Here is a 20788-nt window from a genome sequence, read left to right on the forward strand (position 1 = left end):
TTTTTCCAGAACCAGGGATTGAACTCAGGCCCTTGTGCTTGCCAGCGAAGCACTTATTCTACTGAGTCATCTCCCTGGCCCCTCAGCAAATATAGTTAAAAGTTACTAAATTATATATTTATTTGGTACAGGGTCTTGCTACATAGCTCAGGCTTGTACTGATCTTCCTGGTTCAGCCTCTCCAGTGCTGGAATTACAGGCATGTGCCAACATATCTGGTTTTAAATTATATATTTAAAAATGATAACGTTAGCTAGTTGTGGGGTCATGCCTATATAGATCCCAGCACTCATCACAAATTGAAACCCAGCCTGAGTAATCTAGGGAGAACCTGTCTCAGAAAATAAAGATGTAGGCCAGGAGATAGCTCAAGGAATAAGTGTTTGCCTGGCAAATGCAAGGTCCCAAGTTTGATCCCTGGTACCACCAATAAAAAATAGAAATGAAAAGATGTGGTGGCCAGCCTGAACTACACAGCAAAACCCTTTCTCAAAAAGGGGAGGTGAGGGATGTACCCCAGAGTGAAGGCCCTGGGTTCAATCCCCAAATTGAAAAGGACAAAAAAGGCAATGTACATGTAAATGTACATAATTTTTGTGTGTAGGTATTTAGCACAACATCACAACTTTTGTATTTTTTTTGCGGTCCCAGGGATCAAACTAGGGACACTGCGTTTGCCAGGCAGGCACTTACGCCTGCTGAGCTATCTCCCTGGCCCTTGTTTGTTTTCTTGAGACAGTCTCACTATGTGGTTCAAGTTGGGCTTGAACTCACTATGTAGCCCAGGCTGGACTCAAACTCACAGGGATCCTCCTGCCTCAGCTTCCTAAATGCTGGGATAGCAGGCTTGCATCACCATGCCTGGGCTAACATTTGTAATATTACCGCAGTTCAATAAATGTACATGGGGCCGGGGAGATGGCTCAGTAGAAAAGCACTTGCCTGGCAAGCTCAAGGGCCTGAGTTCAATCCCCGGTTCTGCCAAGATTAAAAAAAAGTACATAATTAACTTTCTAAATTGTGCTCAGCGGCTCACTGAGATTGGATCTCACAAGGCTGGCCTCAACCTCTCCATCTTCCTGCTTCAGGCTTTACTTTCTCAACTTCTGGCGTTACAGGAGTGAGCTATCACACCTATCATTAACTTTTTTTTTTTTCCCGGAACCGGGGATTGAACTCAGGACCTTGAGCTTGCCAGGCAAGCACTTATTCTACTGAGCCATCACCCCGGCCCCTAACTTTTTTTTTTTTTAGCCAGGTTCTTGCTGTGTAGTTCATGTGGACCTTGAACTCACTATGCAGCCCAGGCTGGATTCAAACACGCGGTGATGCTCTCACCTCAGCTCTCGAGTGCTGTAATAAAACAGGCATGCATGCCAGGCGAGGCTAGTTTTTTGTTTTTTTTTTTTTTTGTATTTTAGGGAATGGTCTACAGGGTGCTCAGGGTCTCACTACTAGATCTGACTCATAGTGATCTGCCTGTTTACAGCCTCCCAAGAGCTGGGATTACAGGTTTACAGGCGCATGCCACCACTCCTAGTCTCAACTGCCATCTCAGCGCGCCCTGGTGCAGGGCCGGTAGGGCCGGAGGATCGAATCCCTGGCCTCTATGCCTGCTTATCCGCGAGTTTTGAACACAGGTGTGACTTCAGATAGCTCTTTCCAGGACACTACACTATCACTCATCCATGGCTAAGTGTGCACATGAAGTCCTCTGTCAGTGCATACGAATTACAGTGTTTGACTCGAGGGTGTCCCCGTGGGTGTACGATGATGCTTCCTTCCCTATCCCCCCCCCAAGCTGTGAGCTCCTTGGGGTGACTCACTACCCCCAAGAGCTGCTCCTAATGATATCCAGGAATCCCCTCACCCTCAAGAGAGCCTCTAATGATGCCCACGCTCTCCCTCGCTGCCCCAAGAGCGGCTCCCTCAGTGTAAAACTACTTCGTAATGACCTTAAGAAAGAGCTTCCCTCCGGTAGCTCTAACGACCCCCGGGGCTCCTCTCTTGAGGGAGCTGCTGCTTTCACGTACTGGCCTTACTCGTTGGCTGCCGAGGGCGCTCCACCCTCGTAGGCCTTTTGTTTTAAAAACCGAGACTATCCTGGGCCAACCGGGACAAGATGGCCCCCTTCTCAGGACTTCTGGACTCTGAAAGCTTCCAAAAAGACCCCCATCATCTTTTCATCTCAGGAAAACAGGCTACTCACCCCAAGAAAACTCGGACCCCACTTTGGTAAGACCTCGCAAGAAAACCTCCCAGCCCTGACCCACCTATTCGACCAGCCTACTTCTGGGTCCTCGCCTCTTTCAACCTTGATTGGGTACAAGAGCCTGAAGCCCATTTATGATTGGCCAGCTCTGCGATTCAGCGCCGACGCTCAGTGGCCGTGGTCCCCTGTGGTACAGCGTTTCCTCCTGGCAACAACCCCTGCCGGCTTTCATAGGCTGATCAGCTCGTACGCCTGCAGTTTGGGGCGGTTGCAGGGCGTACTCATTGGCTGTTTGAGAGCTTTCGGCCACATTTGGATTGGTTGACTCTGCGGGACCCTGTGCGGTTGCGCAGGGGCTGACTCTCTAGGAGGCGGAGTTTCGTCTTCTCGGCTGGTGGAAAAGCTGGAGGATCGGCTAGTGGCGACAGCAGAAAACGAGCCTGAGCCCTGCTGGGGCTTTGGGCTTTAGGTGAGAAACACTGGGATTTGTATTCTTTTTAGATTTTTTGTTGCACCCTTGAGCGTGAGCTTTGTTGGGGGAGGGGCAGTGGGGGGGTGTGGGTTTTTATGTCAAGTGATCGGCGTGTATGTGGACGAATGGGAGAAAGAATTTATAGAGTCAGTTCTGGGGTTGGTTCTTTCTAATCTCTTTGTGGCCAATGGACGTCGGGGAGGGGGGCGGGTCCATTGGGCCTTATTTTCTTCTTCCTGCCGCCGGCCCCCACTCGCCCGGGCGGCGGGGCCGAGAGGGGCTTGGTCTTTATGCGGTGAGGTTCCAGGACCTTGGGAAATCGGGCTGCCTTTGAAGGGATACGCGCGGTAGCCGCTACCTGGGGTGGGTGCAGGAGTTCGAGGTAGTTGTTAGTAGCAGCTGCCTTTATGGGATGGTTAAGCACTGGGCCTAGTGCTTAGCGTTTCGCTTGCATCATTTGAGTTAATCATAGCAACCGTGTAAGACAGGGGGTTGGGATCCCCATTTTACAGGTGGAGAAACTGAGACTCAACCAGCTCACACAGGCAAGGTCATTCAGTTAATAAGTAGCGAAGACCGGCTCTACATTCAAAGTTCTGACCGTGGAATCGGTGTTCTTGAACCACTCGGCTTTGTTGGTGGGTGCGGAAGAGGTGACATGGGCCCGGAGCTTTCCCTGTGGAATAGGCCGGGGGAAGGGAGGCCTAGGGGTCGAGGGAGGGGGTAACAACTGAGGCGAGGGTGAGGAAATCAGTTACTCAACAGTTACTGAGTGCTTACTCTGCCCTGCATTGTTCTGGGTTCTGTGCGCACAAAGATGAATAGAGCTAGAGGCGAATGACGCTCCATCTCGCCCCTTAAACAACCCGGGGTTGGGGGACTCCATCCTCTATCCACATGATGGTACGTTTTTATAAAACTTACAAAGAGGATGTTTTGAATTTTTTAAACAGCCCCCCCCCCCCGCCCCGTGATTAAACTTCAGGTTCCTCCACACTTGGATATGCCCTCGCAAAAGACAAGGTTCAAGTGGAGATAAAGATTTAGGCAACGTGGAGTGATGCAAAGTGCACTAGGGGTCTATTTCCTGGTATGTAAAACAGTAGTAATAGGGTACCTGCCATGCAAAGTTCATGAAAAGCACCTGGGCAGAAATGACGTTATTTTGGGTGGAATGGAAGCCCGGGAGTTGTGGGAAGTGGGCTTTGTCTGACACTTTTGCTCCAGGCTATCACCCAGGTGGGTGAGTAGAGCGTCATTGGACTGAGGGCAGTTTCCTCCCAGGGAGCTTGGACTGCGCTGGGCCCCAGCCCTGCCGCTGTGCCCTTGGTGAGGGGCTTCAGTAAAGGAAAGGACCTTCTGAATGGTCTGCCCTCGGTTGACGTGTGCTTCTCTTTTTCTTTTTCCTTTTCTTATTCTTTCTTTCGAGATGGTTTCACAACGCAGTGCAGGCTGGCCTGGAGCTCACTTTGTAGCCCAGGGTGGCCTCAAAGGAATCAATCCTCCTGCCTCAGTCTCCAGAGTGCTCAGATTACGGGCAGCCCCCCCCCCCCCACTAATGCTTTATCCCTTTTCAGTTGCGGCAGTGATGGTGAACCTGTTAGAGCGTTCAGTGATACAGACTACCTTGGGATATGTGCCAGAGGTTCACCACCACTGGTCTATTATGTTATTAAGCAGTGGGTGTATGATGGAGTTCCCTTTCTTTAAAAATCAGGTACTGTATTTGTTTTGCTCTCTGCAGGCCAGTTATGAAGTTTGCCCTGTATTGCCAGTTTATTGCCTATTTAAATTTTGTCCTTTTGATTTATGGGTACAGTGCAAATCAACTTGTTTGAATACTGCTGAAATTGTACTTTTATTTTAGATAAGAGTTTCACTATAGGGTTTTACAATTGTGCTGGGTAATCCCAGCACTCAGGAAGCTGAGGCAGGGGAACTGCTGTGAATTGCAGGCCAGCCTGGAGTATACAGCCAGACACAGGGAGACTGTCCTAAAAACAAAAACAAAAACAAAACAGTTTAAAGTCATTCTAACATCGAATGCTTTTTAAAATTTTTTTTTTTTATTTATTTTTTGAGACAGGGTCTTATATATTGTTCAAGTTGTCCTTGAATTTACTATATAGCTCACATTGGCCTTGAAGTCACAGTGATCTCCAGCATTAATTTCCTTTTCTTTTTTGTACTGGGATTCAAACTCATCCCCAGCCCTTCCCTCCTTTGCTGGAATTACAGGCATTTGCCATTATGCCCAGCTACTTTTTAACTCTTAAACTTTGAAATTTTGTAGCCAAGTTTATTTTTAGAATCCTGTTCTAAATCTGTGCGGGAGAAAAGAACACATTGTTTACTTTAAAAATCAGATTGTAGTGTACTATGTTTAATATCTTAAGCAGTTATCAAAGTGTATATAGGAGTAACGTGAAGAAAATCGGGATGCTCATGAGTAGCTGTAGGACCATTTACCTTTTCTTTGTAGCTGAAACAATGTTCTGTTGAATTGAATTTAAATAGGTACAGGTTTAATGCCTCAGATTCTTTTTTTTTTTTCCTCCCTCTTTCTTTCTTTCTTTCTTTCTTTATTTATTTATTTTGTGTTTGTGTGGCCAGCTCAGCCCACCAGGGGGCGGGGCTGGCTGGCATGTGGTACTGGGGAAATTGAACTGTGGTCCCTGTGCTTTGCGTAGTTTAGCTTGTTCTAAGTAGGTGCTTTAGACCACCGAGCCATCTCACCAGCCCCAACCTCAGATTCTTTTGAAGCAGGGGCTTTTGTCCTCTGTTGACTTCTAGTTCATTTAAATAACTTTCCTGGAGGCAGTTTCTAGGTGTGAGGTCTTAATACTTCAGAATTTCTGTGTTCTGTTACTATTTTCAGTGCTGACACTGCCAGCATTCAATTTTAGTAACATTTTGTATAATTTTCTGCTCTTAATGTACTTCTTTAGATTATTCTCTAACCAAAGTGACCTCAGAAAAGAGGGAAAATGGCTTCTGAATCTGAAACCCTGAATCCCAGTGCTCGGATAATGACCTTCTACCCCACCATGGATGAGTTCCGGAACTTCAGTCGATATATTGCTTACATTGAATCTCAAGGTGCTCACAGGGCTGGATTAGCCAAGGTAAGGAGTGGGATTACTTAGTGCCTTTTGCGACCTTGTGGCACTAAGATTTTTCTTCCACCTGAAGTCTAGAACTGCATCTCACTGAAAGTTGGGTGGGACAATGACTTAGTGTGTTCTGTTCATTTGCAAATTAACTCCCGGTTGTTAACATCAAAAAGCATCTCTTCTTTTAGATAAGAGGAAAGGTTCTTGAGCTGGACTTGGTGATACCTGCCTGTAATCCCAGCATTTTAGGAGGCTGAGGCAGGAAGATTGCTGTGAGTTTGAGGCTAGCCTGGACACTGTCTCAAAAGAAAGAGGAAAGCTTCTTAGAATGGCATTGGTGATTTTAATTTTTCACCACATGAATGTGTCACTTATTCAGTATGAAAAAAAAAAAAAAAACCCAAAACACAAGGATATTGATTACATGGCTGAGCACAGTCCTGCATGCAGAGAGCTGCTGCTGGGCTCTCTAGCGCGCAGAGCTGCAAGCCTGCAGGGCAGCTTCTCAGCACTTCTGTTGATTTATTTATACTGTACTAGATGAAAAATTGCACAAAAAATCTTGTTAGAGACGTTCTGTAAAGAGCGATCTTCACCTGCCCTTTCCAGTGTCATCATAAGGTAATCAATGCTACTGGCTCCTTCCGCGCCTTTTGATCTGCTCACATATATACTATCGTTCACATGGAATGTATATTGTAAACTAACACATAGATGCTGTTTTGTTTGTAAGTTCGAATGGATCAGTTGGGCACGGTGCCTGTGCCTATCCTGTGGCATTCGTGAGGCTGAGGCAAGAGAATTGCCTTGAGTTGGAGGCCAGCCCGGGATATAGAGAGAGACCCTGTCTCAAAAAACAAAAAAGTCAGATTAAAGCACCTTCAAGCAGGCGCAGGCGCAGGGGCAGGGGCCTTGGGTTCAGGCCAGGTGTTCTATCCTCTGGCTTGCTGTGCTGGCCCCACCCCTGGGGTGTCCTGAGACAGCGATTGAGACTGGGCATGGTGGGGTGTACCTGGAATCCCAGCTCTTGGGAGGCTGAACACAGGTGGATCACTACGAGTCTGATCTAGTGGTGAGACCCTGAATACCCTGTAGACCCTTCCCTAAAATACAAAAAAAAAAAAAAAAAAAAAAGGGGAGAGAGGATCATGCTGTGTAATCTTATGTTGATTCATTTTGTTTTTCTCATAATAACTTTATTTTTTTAATTTTTAAAGATTTCTTTTCATAATAACTTTTTTTAAAATTAATTTATTTATTTGTGTGTGTAGCCAGCACAGCCCACCAGGGGGCGGGGCTGGCTGGCATGTGGTGTTGGGGGATTGAACTGTGGTCCCTTTGTTTTTGCTAAGTTTGTTCTAAGTAGGTGCTTTAGACCACTGAGCCATCTCACCAGCCCCCATAATAACTTTTTAATTTATTACTCTTGCTATAGAAATATACTTAAAAATGATAGCAGAAGGTAAAGGCTCATAGCACCTCTTTCCCCGTACTTTTGTGTGTATATGAATCTATATATGTACATATAAAAACATGTATATATCTGTTTTTATTCTTTTTTCAAATTTTTGAGATAGGGTCTTTTTTTTTTTTTTTTTTTTTTTTTTTGGCGGAACCAGGGATTGAACTCAGGCCCTTGCGCTTGCCAGGGAAGCACTTACTCTACTAAGCCATCTCCCTGGCCCCGAGATAGGGTCTTGATGTGTAGTTCAGCATGGCCTTGCACTATATAGCTCAGGCTATTGTCATATTCGCAGTGATCCTCCTGCCTCAGACTCCCAAGTGCTGGGATTACAGGCATGTGCTACTATATCCATCTTATTTTTTTTTTCTGTTTGCATAAAATGTAGCATACAGTATTCATTAATTTTTCAAAGAAGCTGTATAGTGTTTCATAGAGTGGATCTACTTTACTTTATTCAGCATTAAGGTTTTTTTTTTTAGACAGAGTCTCACCGTAGTTCAGGCTGGCCTTGAACGCGCAGGGATTCTCCTGCTTCAGCCTCCCATGTGCTGGATTACAGGCATGCCCCATTACAGGAAAGCCCCATAAAGTTAAGGTTTTAAGGGCCAAGGCTTGCCTAGCATGTCTGCCCCTAGCACATCAAAACAAAACAAAAAGGGTTACAAGATTAGGCTTTTTAGGATGTTAAGCTTTTTGGTGCCTTCTCTCAATACCTGCACTCCACTCTTGAGTCCTGTATCTACTTCTAGTAGATCCTTGCTCTGGAGAAAAAAATTAATGTTAAGTTTTTTTACTGCTGCTGGTGTGTGAAAGTTGACCAAGCAGGTAAAACTAGGTTTTGCCTTTTACTTTTTTTTTTTTAAAAAATAGAGCAGTGAACTGTTAGGTGAGAAAGAATCAACTTTTCAACCTGAGAAGATACTGAGGGTGAGAACACATGTTTATTCCAGATGTTAGGCTGTTAGAAACTAGGCTGCTCATTGATAGCAGAACTGGATGAGGATTAGCATGGCAGTGTGGATTTCTGTGTTTGGATTAGCATGTCTCAGTGAAAGTCCCTTTCTAGGAAAATGGACTCTGGCTCAGTAGCCTACACAGTTGTTGAATTCTGGCTTACTGTATTTTTTTCTATTTTTGTGTTCACTGTAAGGTTGTCCCCCCAAAAGAGTGGAAGCCACGAGCATCCTATGATGATATTGATGACCTGGTCATTCCTGCGCCCATCCAGCAGCTGGTGACGGGGCAGTCTGGCCTCTTTACTCAGTACAACATACAGAAGAAAGCCATGACTGTTCGAGAGTTCCGCAAGATTGCCAACAGTGATAAGTGAGTGGAGATACTTCCCTGTCATGGCTTCTAGAGCCTAGTGTCATTTTCAGAGGCATCTCCAAGTCTCCTTTTCTTTCTTTCTTTTTTTTTTTTTTTTTTTGGCGGAACTGGGGATTGAACTCAGATACTTGCATTTGCCAGTCAAGCGTTTAATCCTACTGAGCCATCTCCCCGGCCCCTCTTTTCTTTTGTTTTCTTTTCTTCCTTTCTTTTTTTGGTGGAATTGGGGATTGAACTCAAGCCCTTGCGCTTGCCAGGGAAGCGCTTATTCTACTGAGCCATCTCCCCGGCCCCTGCTTCTTTTCTACTAAAGAACAGTTCCATCAGTTTTATCTTCTGTTCTCCTCCCTTTTTTTTTTCTAATGGTGCTGAGGATTGAACCCAGGGATTTTTGCACTGAGCTATATTAAAGTCACTTTTATTTTATTTTATCTTTGTCTTTTTGACACGGGTTCTCACTATGTAATTCAGGCTGGTTTGAGCTCACTTTGTAGCCCACGCTGGTCTCAGACTCGCAGTGATTCATGTGCTTCACCCTCCTGAGTGTTGGAATTATAGACATGTGCCACCACACCTGGCATCTGAAGTCATTTAAAATTTTTATTTTATTTTATTTTTACTTGAGACAGGTTCTTGCTAAATCACTAAATCACCCAGGCTGGGATCAAACTTGGAATCTGCCTGCCTCGGCCTCTTGGAGCGTAGGTTTATAGTCATGTATTATCAGGCCTGCTGGCTCTTTTGATAGAACCATTTCCTCCTCTCAGATCTATGTTCTAGTATAAACATGTCCTTATTCTTATATAAAAGTAGTTTCAGTATTCCATCAGGAATGGTGATGCATTAAAACCTTAATTCCTTACCTTGTCCTGGTGATTGATGCGGAGCCTCTTGTATGCTGGGGAAGTGCAGTGCCAGGGAGCTGCGCTGCCCGCTTGAAGCAGGATTCATTTTGAATTGGGTGACTTCTGTAATTACACAGGAAAAAGTTGGACATGGTTCAAAAAGATATTTTGCTGGATATGTTGATGTCACCTATCAAAAAGTGGATTTAGTAGTTTGTCTTATCTGGGATTCTGCATCTTTCATCATTGCCACACCGCTGCATGCTTACAGCTGCTGTCTCCTTTCTGGTTTTTTTTTTTTTTTTTTTTTTTTGATGGAACCGGGGATTGAATTCAGGCCCTTGCGCTTGCCAGACAAGCACTTATTCTACCGAGCTCTCTCCCTAGCCCCTCCTTTCTGTTTTTTGTGATCCTGGGGGTTGAACTGAGGAGAGCTCTGCCACTGAGCCACTTTAGCCCCTTTTTATTTTGAGATAGGGCTTTTTTTTTTTTTTTTGGCGGAACCGGGGATTGAACTCAGACCCTTGTGCCTGCTAGGGAAGCCCTTATTCCACTGAGCCATCTCCCCAGCCCCTTGGGCTTTTTTTTTGAGACAGTTCCCTAAATAGAGTAGTTGATATGACCCCCCAAGTAAAGGGAGGAAAAGTTTATTTAAGCTCACAGGTAGTGGAGGTTTCAGTCCATAATCAGCTGGCGCCGAGGCAGGGTGGCAGATGGCAGAGGGCAGCAGTTTATGGTAGTGGAAAACAGCAGGAGCAACAAGGAAAGGGAAAGGGTGAGCCTTTTTCCAGTCCCATCTATTGTATGCAGGCTACCCACCTTACTCAGACCCTTAATCCTTGGACCAGGAATCAGTCACGCACTGTAGATTTGTGAAAAGCCTGTCCCCTATGACCGCAGGCAGCGCTGGGGATATTTAGACCCAAGCTGTAACAGGCTCCCTAAGTTTCTCAGGCTGACTTTGAATTTGCAATCCCCTGCCTTAGCTTCTAGAAGGTAGCTGGGATTATAGTATTATGTCACCATGTCTGTCATTTCTATTTTGATATTAACAAAATGAGGATCAATAACATGCTAATTGTTTTCTATCACCCTATTCTTTTTCATGCTTACAATATTATCTCAAAATTGTCTTTGTTTAGTCCTGTTTTCAATGTTTTGCCTTTGTTGTTTTTAATATTTTGCTCTTAATCCCCATTGTAGACCCACAGTGAATTAATTTTGTGTTTCCTTCATTTGGCTTTGATGCTCCTTTTGTTTGTTTGCTTTGTTTCTGACATGTAGGGGTTTGAACCCAGAGTCTTTCTTTGCCTTGAGCTGCCTTTTCTTTCATCTCCTTTGTAGTTCTGGAGATTGAATCAGGGATCACTGAGCTGCAGCATCAGCACCCGCTTCCCTTTAACTTCATCTTCAGCGTGGTCTTGCCCAGTTGCCCGCACTGGCTTCGGTCCTCCTACCTTCACATCTTGAGAAGCTGGCATTGCAGGCATGCACCACCATACCGTTTTCTTTTTTTTTTTTTTTTGTGGAACTGGGGATTGAATTTAGGCCCTTGCGCTTGCCAGGGAAGCACTTATTCCACTGAGCCATCTCCCCGGCCCCTTCGTTTTCTTTTCCTTTTAAGTTAACCAGCCCTATCTTTGTTCCTTTCACCTTGATACTTTTGGGTTTTTATTGTAGTACTGAGGATTGAACCCAGGGAGGTCCATCTTTAGCACCATACCTTATATAACAGATCAGTTGAAGACGGGAGTTACATTTCAAAGAGAACATGAATTTTGTACTACTTATTTTTCACTAGGTTAATAGTAACATAGAAAGCACTGTTGGGTGTGGTAGTACACACTTATAATCCCAGCACTTGGGAGGCTGAGCCAGGAGGCAAGCCTAGGTAGGGTACATAGGGAGACCCTGTCTCAAATATCAAAAACAAAAGAAACCAACCACACACACATAGGCTGGGGATATGTCAACCTTGGTAGAACATTTGCCTAGCATGCATGAGCCTCTGGGTTTGATTCCCAAAAATAAAGAACAAAATCCAAAAAGTAACACTATATTAAAGATTGCTTTTTCATTCATTCTTATCATCTCTACACCATTTCATATTAGTCTTCATGTCTACTTTTTATCCATTCATAACTTTTTTTCTTTTGCTGTTTTAGTTATAGTATGTATTAGTTTTCCCCATTTTTTTCATGTACCATAAGGTTCGTTTATTACTCTTCAAATGCTGCATAGGCTGGGCCTGGGTACAAGCTTGGAGTTCCAATGCTGAGACTGAAAAATAATGAGTCCAGCCTGGGCGATTTAGGGGAAAGCCTCTTTCAACTGTCTCCCCAAAATGAGTTAGAGATATAGCTGAGTATGAAGCACCTGGGTTCAATCCCCAGTAGGGAGGAGGGAAAAGGTTGCATACTAACTTTTTTTTTTTTTTGGGCGGAACCGGGGATTGAACTCAGCCCCTTGCGCTTGCCAGGGAAGCGCTTATTCCACGGAGCTATCTCCCCGGCCCCAGCATACTAACTTTTAAATGGTGTGAGATTTTAAAAAAATGTTTTGGAATACTCAGTATGTGATTTCTTTTTTTTTTTTGTGGAATTGAACTCATGACCTCATGCTTGCCAGACAAGTGCTATGTACTGAGCTATGTCCCTGGTCCTCAGTATGTGATTATTAAGGACTAGAGATAGGAGTGTAGATATTTTTATGGCTTTAGGTATATATCCTGTATAAATATATTTAAGTACATGTATATTTCCCTAAGTGGAATAGTTCATATGTAAAAATATATTTTTATGTTTTTGGATTATAGTTTTACTGAGATATGTTGTTTTTCTGCAGTGTTTTGTTGATTGTTAGTCACTGCTTAGGGCTTTAGGACTATAGAGGGAGCCTCCGAATGGCTTCGCTCCCACTAGGGCTGTTTGTTACCCAGCTTCTGCTCTACATTTGGGCTGGAAATGTTTTTTTTTTTTTTTTTTTTTTTTGTGGAACTGGGGATATTTGACATCAGGCTCTTGTGCTTGCCAGGGAAGCACTTATTCTACTGAACCATCTCCCTGGCCCCAAAATGGCAGAACGAGTTTTGGGGGAGGGCGGGGCTGCTCAGGATGCCATAAGGGCAGGTCTGGTTTGAGGATGAGGGGATCCAACCACAGCATCCTGAGCTTGACAGCTTTGTTTCAGCAGGCCCTTAAATACCTGAGCTAATGGGCAGGCCCCCTGGAATTGTTTTTTTGATGGTATTTGGGATTCAAATCTCTGTCTCTGTTTATTTTTTATTTTGGGACAGGGTCTCACCAAGTTGCCCAGGCTGGGCTCAAACTTGAGGTCCTTCTGCCTCAGTCTGCGAGAGTGCTGGGATTACAGTTGTGCCTCATGGTGCCCGTTTGATGCTGGCTTGTTGTCTGTGGCTATGTAGGGATTTGGGTCCCTGATGCTCAAATGTTTGTAAGCTCATTTTCTCCCAGTGGGCCAGGCTATGCCTGAAAGTAGCAGGGTGTAATATAAGTAGCCTGTTTTCAGAGGACCCCTAAAGGAGGATGGGTTCAAGTGTGTACCTACAAGTCCTTCCTAGGGCCCCATGTGAGGGATATTACTAGTGGCTTGGAGATCAAGATTGTGTCTGGTTCATTTGAAATGTCTTCTTGCCCCTGGAAAAGGAGATTGCATTTTACATTGTTCATTTTTATGACTTCCCTGTAAGTGGCTAATGCTGCTTTTTACTTTAAAAGGTACTGTACCCCACGCTATAGTGAGTTTGAAGAGCTTGAGCGAAAGTATTGGAAGAACCTCACATTTAATCCTCCCATCTATGGTGCGGATGTGAATGGTACTCTCTATGAAAAGGTAGGCCTCCCTTGAAACCCTCCCAGCTTCACCCCCCACCCCTGCACTTAGTAGGCATTTAAAAGCTTTCTGGTGAATGGCTGAAGGAACAAATGAATGATCTCCCCCTGACTGAGGTGCCTTTACTGACTTAATGGTTGGTGTTTTTGCATGTGACTGCACTTTCTTTCTCGCACTCTGCATGTGAATTGAGTGGTCTCCTGTTCTTTTCAGAGGCTGTGAGCCTGGTCTGTGGGTGGTGGATGATGGAGTGGGTGGGATGGATCTCAGAAGATGAAATGATGGGGAAGAAGCCCTGTGGCTTCTGCAGAGGGGAAAGCATCATCCCTGACTCAGCTAATGAAAGGGATGTATGTTTAAGACATCAGATTGTACTTAGATTTTTCAAAATTCACGCAGGATTCTGTAGCAAAGGTTTTTTACCAAGTGGCTTTGGCCTGGCATGGGTTCTTTTTGGCCCAAAGAACTGCCTCTGTGACAGAGTGGGGGTAGCTGGGTTTGCCTTTGTGTGGTCAGTCAGTCAGTGGGGCATTTCTGGATTATCATGCAGAATAATTTTGGAGCAGAAAGTATTTTGTTTAAATATTTAGAGACAAAATCATGCTAGGTAGCCCAGCCTGGCCTTAAACTCCCAAATAGCTGCCTGCCTCAGCCTCCTGAGTGCTGGGATTATAGCCCTGTGCTGCTGTGACTGGCTGCAAGAATTTATTTACAAATGAAATTTGAAGTTTGTGACAACCATTTTGGGGAACGGTAGGAGTGAAGTTTCTAGGGATGAAGGTTGGGAAGATGCTGTGAAGGTCCACAGACAGGGTCATGCCGAGGGAGGGCACAGGACCCTGGGCCAGCACATAAAATGACAGTGAGGACTTGGCTCTGAGGAAATAGGAATGAGAAAAGCCATGTTATTACCATAGTTAATTCCTATCTTTTCCTTTGTTAGATTTTCTTTTTTTCTTTTTTTTTGTGGAACCGGGGATTGAACTCAGGCCCTTGTGCTTGCCAGGCAAATGCTTATTTTACTGAGCCATCTCCCCGGCCCCTAGATTTTCTTTTAACTTTTAAATAGCCTGAAGATTTCTACTTGAGTTGTTTCTTTAGCTCCTATTCAGTCTTCCTTCTGGGGTTCAGATCGGGTGATCATCCCCTTACTCAGCTTCCCATTTGCAGGTGGTGTTTGTTCGGGGCAGCATTTTCCCCTTTGAGGCATAATGGATCTGTTCCCATTTTAGCTGTGAGAATGATGGGGGTGCTGTGTTGTTGGGGGTGACAGCTCACCCGAGGCCTTCTAGGTGGTGTGCAGATTCAGAGCCTCAGTTTACCCTAAAATGTGACTGCTCCAGCTTGTCCTTCCTCTGCAGCATGTGGATGAATGGAACATTGGCCGGCTGAAGACCATCTTGGACTTGGTGGAAAAGGAGAGTGGGATCACCATTGAGGGTGTGAACACCCCATACTTGTATTTTGGCATGTGGAAGACGTCTTTTGCCTGGCACACGGAAGACATGGACCTGTACAGCATCAACTACCTGCACTTCGGAGAGCCCAAGTCCTGGTAACGTCAGCCGGCCCTTGGCGCTGGCCTTCTTCCCTGGGAAGCACCTCTGTGTGGGTTACAGTGCAGATACTGGTGCATAATTTTTGGGTAGAGCTGGCATCCTGCCCTTGAGATAGGTAATAAGATGGTGTAGGAGCATGGACATGCTTGGAGGAGGAAGGCTTTGAAAAGAGGCGTGCAGCCTGTTGTGCAAAAGCCAGTGTTGCCTGACTTACCAGGAGCCTTGGGACTGTCAGTTGGACTCACTGCTTTTTCTAAATCCCAAGGGATTTTTTTATTTTTGTCTTTATTTATTTATTAATTTTGGGGGGCAGAACCGGGGATTGAACTCAGGCAAGTGCTTATTCTACTGAGCCATCTCCCCAGCCCCTCCAGGGGATTTTTTACAGAGGCTTCATAGACTGAAGTCATTGTTTCTGATGATAGAAAGCTTTCTTTTCTGCATGGAAACCTTTTTTTAATGAGCAGCAGTCTGCTTAACACAGTTGTGGATCCAAGAGACTGCTCAGCAAGTGTTTCCTGTTCTCTGGGATGGTGTGAGTCTTGTGAGACGGATGGTTCTGTTCTCGGCCACACTGCCCTGTCCCCAGTGTTAGCCTTTTACTGAAGGTGCTGGGCCAGCAGTGAGCCAGGCAGATGAAGTCCTCACCTTCCCACCTGGAGGAGACAGGAAGCAGGAAGTTGAGTAGCACAGTGGAGTGCAGGGAAGGCTTTGAAGGGCAAGCAGTGGGTACGGAGGAGGCTGAGGCTGGAGGATTATCTTGAGTTCAAGGCCACGCAGGGTTGCATAGTGAGTTCAAGGCCAGGCTAAACTATATAGTGAGACCCTGTCTCAAAAAACAAAACAAAAGATGAAATGGGAGGGGCCAGGGAGATGGGTCAGTGGAATAAGCACTTCCCTAGCAAGTGCAAGGGTCTGAGTTCAATCCCCAGTTCCGCAAAAAAAAGAAAAAAAAAAAAAAAAAAAATGAAATGGGAGTTTTTGAGCAAGGTTGTCTGATGGGTCTCAGAGCCCTTAAGGTGAGGTGACTTTTCTTCTGTTTTGTTCAACAATGAAGCTGTTTGGGAAGACAGTTTTTTGTTTTGTGTGGGCTTTTACTGTGTTGCCCAGGCTGGCCACCACTTCCTGAGCTCAAGCAGTTCCTCTTGCTTCAGCCTCCCCAGCCCTGGGACCACAGGCATGCACCACTGCACCTGGCCAAAATAACCTTTAGGATGGATTATGAGGGCTAAATGATTCCTGTGTTTCAGAATACAAAGTTGAATAATTTGGAAGAAGTTTTAAATAGTCTAGCTGTTCTCCCATTTTCCCTGTCGTGTTTTATGAAGAGCAGCTTCTGTGATGCCTAGACATCTGGCGGGTGGAGGAGTAATTAATTATTGGGTAATCAGTATAGCTTTCATGCAGATGAGGAAAAAGTGGGTGCAGAGCACATGGGGAGCCAGAGCCCTGGGCCTCTCCTCTGTCTCCACCTTAGTTTGTATGCTTCCTGTAACCTTCCCAGTCAGGTCTTTGGGGTTGCTGGGAACTTTTTTTTTTTTTTTTTAAACAACTGAGGTTATATAAGGGAACTTTGTTCTTTTAAAAATTTTATTACATGAATCCCATAATAGATACTTTTGTATAGTAAATTCTAGCTCATGATGAGTATACAGTAAATGTCTTATTAATTGAGTGAATACAGAAGAAATAAATTCACTCAGGTTTTCTTTTCCTTTCTTTATGGGACGAACTCAGGACCTTCTGCACGATAGGAAAACACTGTGCAACTGAGCTACAGCCCTAGCCTTGTTTTTGGCAGTCTCTGCCATGAGGTGCCCAGAAGGTCCCCAAGGATCATCATTCATTGCTTCTCAAACCTTAGACTCAATCTCTGAATAATTCACAACCACATTGGTGGCTTTGTCTACCAGCTCCTGCACCTTCCATATGTTCAACATCTTGCCCCATGCAGGCCGGGCTGCCTCCTCAGTCTTCTGCTTCCCATGCCCCAGGACACTTTCCTGCCAGGGCAGGTCCAGGCCTGGGTCACTGCTGTCGCCTGCCACATGAACTCCCCAAGTCAGCTCCTTCCCGTGCTACAGCCACTGCGGCGCCCCAGCCTTTTTTTTGGAGGCTGGATCTCACTATGTATTTCAAGCTGGCCTGGAGTTCACTTTGTTTTCTAGGCTGGTCTGAAACTCACACTGATCCTCCTGGTTCAGCCTCCGCTTGGATTATAGGTGTGTGCCACCATGCCTGAAATAATTCACTCAATTTTGCATACTTTTTTTAACTCTTCTGCTGTAGCAGTTTGTTATTACTCAGGATTCCTTTTAGGGGTTGGGAACTTTTTTCTTTTTGAAATTAGTATTGGTACATTTTAGATCTACATAACGATAGCATTCATCTTGGGGCATTTGAACCGTACATGATATATCTTCCCATTTTCTTCCTCTCCCTTCAACTTCTCCTTATTTACAAAAGCTTTGTTTCCTTTTTTCTTGCCCCCACCATTGTTCCCTTGTTCATTTGAACATTTTTCCCATGTTCCAGTATCTGTTATACATTTTGGTCCTTATCTGAGTTTTTGGCTTCTCACACGCAAGAAACAGTGTAGTACTTAAACATGTGTGTCCAGTTCATTTCCCTGAAGAGTATGGTCTCAAGGTTCATCCACTTAGCTAGAAATGTCTCAAGCCTGTCCTTTATGACATAGTATTCCGTTGTATAAACAACTCCCACATGTTTTTTGTCCACTCATTGGTTGATGGGCATTTGGGCTATTTCCAAGATTTAGCTATTATAAACTGCCAGTATAGACATGGTTTTGCATATATCAATGCAGTGTGTTTTTAATTCCTTCAGAAGATAGCTGGGTTGAATGGAATGTCTAGTTTTAGTTTTCTGAGAAACTCCATACTAATTTCCACAGTGGTTGAACCAGTCTATAGTCTAATCAATACTGGAGAAGGGTTCTTTTTTCCCTGCAGCCCTACCAGCATTTTTTTTTTTTTTCCCCAGAATCAGGGATTGAACTCAGGCCCTTGTGCCTGCCAGGGAAGTGCTTATTTGACTGAGCCATCTTCCCGGCCCCTGACCAGCATTTTTTATTGGTTGCTTTATTTATTTTTATTTATTTATTTTTTTATTGGTTGCTTTCTTGATAATACCTGAATCTTTCTTTTTTTTTTTTTTTCAAATACCTGAATCTTTCTGCAGTGAGATGGAATCTCAGCATTGTTTTAATTTGTATTTCTTGAATGTCCCATGATGAACATCTTTTCATATATTTATTTGTTCTTCATACTTCTTTATCTGAGCAGTTCCTATTCATTCCCAATGCCCATTTTTGGATTGAATCTTTGAATTTAGGGGCCTGACTTAAAATTTTGAGTGCTTTATATATTTTAGATATTAGTTCTTCATCCGAGAAACAGGTGGAAATTTTTTTTTTCACACATTGAGTTATCTCTTCACTCTGTTGGTTTTCCTTGCTATGCAAAATCCTTTTAATAAGATCAGATCCCCATTGTTGATTGTGATAGTTCCTGTGCAATCATTTTTTGTTCATAAAATCTTTGCCTACAGGAGTATTTTCAAAAGTTTAGCCTATTCTGTCTTCCAGTAAATTTAGTGTTTCTATTTTAATATTTAGAACTTTATCCATTTTGATTTTAGTTTAGTGGATGGTGAGAAATATGGGATCTAGTTTTAGTCTTCAATATGTGAAAAGGCAGTTTTTCTATCACCACTTATTAAAAAGGCTGGCTTTTTTCCAATAAAGGTGTTTAGTTTCTTGGTCAAAGATAAGATGGCTGAATATGTGTGGAGTTGTTTCTGTATCTTCTTCTTTTTTTTTTTTTTTTGTGGAACCCGGGGATTGAACTCAGGCCCTTGAGCTTCCCAGTGAAGCGCTTATTCCACTGAGCTATCTCCCCGGCCCCTTGTTTCTGTATCTTCTAATCAGTGCCTCTGATCTGTTATGTTTTTGGTATGGGGATTGAACTCTCCTTGCACTTGCCATGTAGACATTTATGCTGCTGATCTATGGTTGTTTTTTTTTTTTTTTTTTTTTTATCACAGTACCTTTACAGTACAGTTTTAAGTCAGGAATTGTGATGCCTCCTGCCTTCCCTTTGTTGCCAGAATTGCCTTTGTTATTCTAGGTTTCTTCTGGTTCCCAATGAATTTTAGGAGTGTTTTCTCTAATCCTGTGAGATATGCTATTGGCATTGATTAGGCTTTGCATTAAATTTGTATAACGATTTTGGATTTTAGTAACCATTTTTACTCTATTGGTTCTTCCTACTCAAGATCATAGGATATCTTTCCATTTTCTTTTTTGTCTTTTTGAGACATGGTGTAGCTGTGCAGGCCAGGGTGGCCTTGAGCTCACTTTATAGCCCAGGCTGGTCTCGAACTCCCAATGATACTCTTGCCTCAGCTTCCCAAGTGCTGGGACTATAGGCATGTGCCACCGTATCTGGCGTCATTCCATTTTCTGATATCCTTTCAAATTCCTTTTTCAGAGAACTGTAGTTTTGTTTCTTAGATAATTCTCTTCAATCTCCTTTTTCAAAGTACTGTAGTTTTTAATATAGAAGTCTTTTATTTCCTTCATTAGATTGATTCCTAGTTATTTCACTTGTTTGGATGTTATTGTGGAAGATATTGTTTTCCTAATTTCTTTTCTTTTTTTTTTTAATTTTATTTATTTATTTGTGTGTGGGGGGCAGCTCAGCCCACCAGGGAGCGGGGCTGGCTGGCATGTGGTGCTGGGGGATTGAACCGCCGGTCCTGTGCTTGGCTAAGCTTGTTCTAAGTAGGTGCTTTAGATCACTGAGCCATCTCACCAGCCCCCATGTTTTCCTAATTTCTCTATGAGTTTGTTATTTGTGTACAGGAAAGCTGTGGATTTTTATTTTCATTTTTAGGGAGATTGGGACTCAAACTCAGGACCTCATGCTTGCCAGGCAAGTACTGTGTCACAGAGCTAAATCTCCAGCCACTGGCTACTAATTTTTGAGCATTGACTTTGTATCCAGCTACTGAATTTGGTCATTAAAGCTAGAAGTCTTTCTGTGGAATTTCTGGGGTCTTTTATATAGAGTTATAGAGTATCATGTCATTTGCAAATAAGGATAATTAGGGGCCAGGGAGATGGCTCAGTGGAATGAGCACTTCCCTGGCAAGCACAAGGGCCTGAGTTCAATCCCCGGTTCCACCAAAAAAACCCCAAAAGAACAAAAAACAAATAAGGATAATTTAACTTCTTTCCTATCCTTATTCCTTTTATTTCTTTCTCTTGACTAATTACTCTGGTTAAAGTTTCTAGGACTATATTTATATATTTATTTTTATGTATTTAGTACAGGGTCTACAGGATGTCATTACCCAGATCGGACGCATAGTGATCCTTCTGTTTTCAGCCTCCCAAGTGCTGGGATTATAGGGGCACAGCACCAAGTCCAGTCTCAATTGCTGACTCAGCACACCCCACACGGCACACCAAGGATTGAACCCTGGTCTTGCCAGCCCTCTGGAACTATTTTTAAAAATGGGTGACAGTGAATATCCTTGTTGTGTTCCTGACTTTACAGTGAAAGCTTTCAGTTTTCGTAAATTTACTATGATGTTGTTTTGTCAGAGGTGGCTTTTATCAAACTGAGATCATGCCCATTTATCCCAATTTTTGTAGGTTCTTTTATTTATTTATTTTTTATTGGTCACAGGGTCTGACTGTGCAGTTCAGCCTTATAGTGATCCTACTGTCTCAGTCTACTCAGCCTTGGGATCATAGGCATGTGCCACCAGCTTGGCATGTGGCACTGCGGATCGCACTTGGGTCCTTGCACTTACCAGGCGGGTGCTTAGACTGCTGAGCTGTCTCCCCAGCCCAATTTTCTGTAGGGTTTTTATCATGAATTGTGCTAGACTTTGTTAAAAGCTTTTTCTGCAT

General features: G+C 43.9%; 1 protein-coding gene across 5 annotated transcripts in view; it reads left to right on the forward strand.

Annotated features, from left to right (window-relative positions):
- The first annotated feature begins 2572 nt into the window (after positions 1-2572).
- Kdm4a (lysine demethylase 4A) overlaps positions 2573-20788 on the forward strand; it is a 66410-nt gene continuing 48194 nt past the window's right edge. The window contains exons 1-6 of one of the 5 annotated variants that reach the window (XM_023707856.1): positions 2573-2681; positions 3197-3322; positions 5633-5809; positions 8413-8588; positions 13174-13288; positions 14650-14843. In XM_023707856.1, the coding sequence (XP_023563624.1) occupies positions 5672-5809; positions 8413-8588; positions 13174-13288; positions 14650-14843 (623 nt within the window). In that variant the 5' untranslated portion in view covers positions 2573-2681; positions 3197-3322; positions 5633-5671. Of the gene's footprint in view, positions 2682-2909; positions 3048-3196; positions 3323-4316; positions 4402-5632; positions 5810-8412; positions 8589-13173; positions 13289-14649; positions 14844-20788 lie in introns of those variants that run through there. The other 4 variants (XM_023707855.1, XM_023707857.1, XM_023707858.1 and 1 more) reach the window with 4 other exon arrangements.

Source organism: Octodon degus, unplaced genomic scaffold, assembly GCF_000260255.1.
Source record: "Octodon degus isolate 3935 unplaced genomic scaffold, OctDeg1.0 scaffold00315, whole genome shotgun sequence".
NCBI classification, from domain to species: Eukaryota; Metazoa; Chordata; class Mammalia; order Rodentia; family Octodontidae; genus Octodon; species Octodon degus.